Source organism: Monopterus albus, unplaced genomic scaffold, assembly GCF_001952655.1.
Source record: "Monopterus albus unplaced genomic scaffold, M_albus_1.0 scaffold79.1, whole genome shotgun sequence".
Lineage (NCBI taxonomy): Eukaryota > Metazoa > Chordata > Actinopteri > Synbranchiformes > Synbranchidae > Monopterus > Monopterus albus.
Window position 1 is genome coordinate 2036380 of NW_018127959.1, and position 2677 is coordinate 2039056.

Below are 2677 nucleotides of genomic sequence, written 5' to 3' on the forward strand. Positions count from 1 at the left end.
AAATTGAACTGAATTTTTACAAGACATTCTCATTACTCAGCATGCTTCAGTGATTGTGCTGAGCAGCAGAAGATGCCATCCATCTACATTCCTGCATAACAATATGCTTCTTTCCAGGTGAAAGTGGTGTTGCTGGGTCTCCAGGACCAAAAGGTGATACTGGGCTCAACGGTAAACCTGGAGAGCCAGGAGCTGTTGGTCAGATTGGTGGGTTTTAGTCAGATTATTTGTGGAATAATGTACTTTTTATTTTTAAACCTGTACTTGATATAATTTTTTGAACAAAAAAAACAATAATGATAATAATAAAATAAAATACTAAGAGGGATATTTACTAAACCTGCCACAAATTACCGTCAGGCACAGGAAATATTGCAGAACCCCAGTTTTTTAATTTAGTGGCATATTTACCAAGACTAATGATGTAAATGAGTAGCTGTGTTAATATGAACACACTTCAGCTAGTAAGGATGTGTCTGTACTGCCCAGGGGTGGACCGAGAGGGACAGCAGAAGAAAGTGGGTTTACTGCAAATGAACTTTCATAAGGTTGAGAAAATCTACGTCAGCAACATATTTTGGAGCTGCAATCATGCAGTCTGCCAGTCAGTTTGTCTTACATTTTTAAGGCTAGTAGGTTAAGTGAAGCATGGTGAACCTGAAAATACACTTAGGTGAACCTGAAAGCCTGTAAAGTCCCTCACGCTCAATCATGTTCTTAATTCTGATGAGGTCTCAGATGACTAATCGCTGCCCTGCTGAGTTTGACATATGCTTTGTCATGACATTGTAGCCACAGGTCCCTCTGTTACAGTGGTGGTAAATCAGGTACCAAGGATTTTGGATACATTTACATTCTCTCCTCCCTTATTTTTGCATCCCTGAATGGGAATGTCTGCAAAATACATGACTGCATGAGACCAAACCTAGAAATTCCTGCGGTGATACTTTTCTTCTGCTCCTTCCAGCTGCAAAACGGCAATATCTTAACAAAGGCAGTTTCACTGTTTAGTGCCAAAAAATGAACCCTAGATCCTTAGTAAATATCCATTTCAGGGGTTAAATCACAAAATGGGGCTGCAAAATAAAGAGTGTCCTATCCACATTAACTCAAATGCTAATGGGGACGTCCTTGCTGAGAGCTGACAGACTGAATGAAAAACAAACTGTGCCATCCGGACAAAGCTGGGCCCACAGATTAATGAACTTTTGGGCAAAGCATGGCACCTTTATTTTGTATTATATGTTATGTTGCATTATATGCCAGCTCCCAACTCAAACCTGTTTCAATGTTGTAGGCCCACCTGGACCCCCTGGACCAGCTGGTAAGCCTCCATTACATGTGTGAGAATCCTGCATATATGTTCCTCATATTGTGTGTGCGGCATACATACTGACTCACAGAAATACCAACTGATACTACATTTGCTAAAACAGAATCATGACCTTTGCTGATATCACATGTTGCAGGTCTAGTGAAACAGGAACATAAAGTGATTAAACTCTTTCTAGAAGGAAACATGTATCAGCAGATTGCAAATATGAAAGTTCACTTTCTCTTCCTCGTTACACTTTTGTTCATCACCTGTCATATTGCTGACATGCTGCTATTTTCTATGAAAAATGAAACTGTTTGCACAGCTTGCATTAATGAAATATAAATGTGTCCCACCCCAGAAAAAGTTGCTTGGTTGTTTGTAATCCTCACTCTGAACTCTGACTTTGTGTGTGTCTGTGTGTGAATACAGGACCCAGCGGTCACCCTGGGATCCCAGGAGCCCCTGGGAATCAAGGACCAGGTTCAAAGGGAGAGAAAGGAGAACCTGGGGCCCTAGGTAAAGATTTGGACATCAGATGAAGACTTCATGACACTACTATGAAGTCTGACCTGTTAACACAAAATCAAAACACTCTGTGTCACATTTCTTAAAGAAATAGTAAATGGAGAAAGAGAAGCCAAGTGAAGATGCTGTAGCCAGGTTTATGATCAACACGATGAACATACAAGGTGTCCTGTAAGTCAACCAAAGCCAGGATAACAGGACTGGGACTGTGACATCCTGAAAGACATTTGTTATTTCATATATTCGTTTCCTTGCCTCTGAGTCGGTGTGGTAGGTCTCCCCCTTTAAAGAGCTGCTAACACAGATCTCACTTTATGTCGTGAAGAATTACATTTGAACTAGTTGCAAACAAAAATGTTTTACTTATGGAAGCTGTGCCCTGTGCTTTGCAGGCCTTCGTGGAGAAAAAGGTTCCACGGGGACACCTGGTGAAAAAGGTACCTAAAAATGTTGCATGCTGTGTATGTGAATGTGTATACCTGTATGGGTGTTTGTGTGTGTCTGTAGCAGTGTCCTAGTTTGTGAGATACCTAATGTATCTTTGTTAATTTGTTGTGCACCTCCAGGATCTTCTGGGGTCCGAGGTCCTCCTGGGTTACAAGGACTAAAAGGAGACCCTGGACGTTCTGGTCCATCAGGACCTCCAGGTCAGCTGCATGCTTACATCTGTATGGTTGGGCTAATACATGTATCCCAGTACAGAAGCCCAATATTTCACCTTTATTAAATATCTTACAGTATATCAACTAGTCATGTAATGATAAATAACATTAATCATTTTTGCATGTATTTGTTTTATATGCACATTTCATTCATTTTCATTTTCATCATTCA

At 40.6% G+C, this 2677-nt stretch overlaps 1 protein-coding gene across 1 annotated transcript in view; it reads left to right on the forward strand.

Annotated features, from left to right (window-relative positions):
• The window catches only part of marco (macrophage receptor with collagenous structure), a 15675-nt gene that overhangs the window by 6496 nt on the left and 6502 nt on the right, over positions 1–2677 (forward strand). Inside the window, exons 6-10 of the mRNA XM_020606488.1 lie at positions 118–207; positions 1298–1324; positions 1748–1834; positions 2236–2280; positions 2410–2490. Coding sequence (XP_020462144.1) covers positions 118–207; positions 1298–1324; positions 1748–1834; positions 2236–2280; positions 2410–2490 — 330 coding nt within the window. The remainder of the gene's footprint in view (positions 1–117; positions 208–1297; positions 1325–1747; positions 1835–2235; positions 2281–2409; positions 2491–2677) is intronic.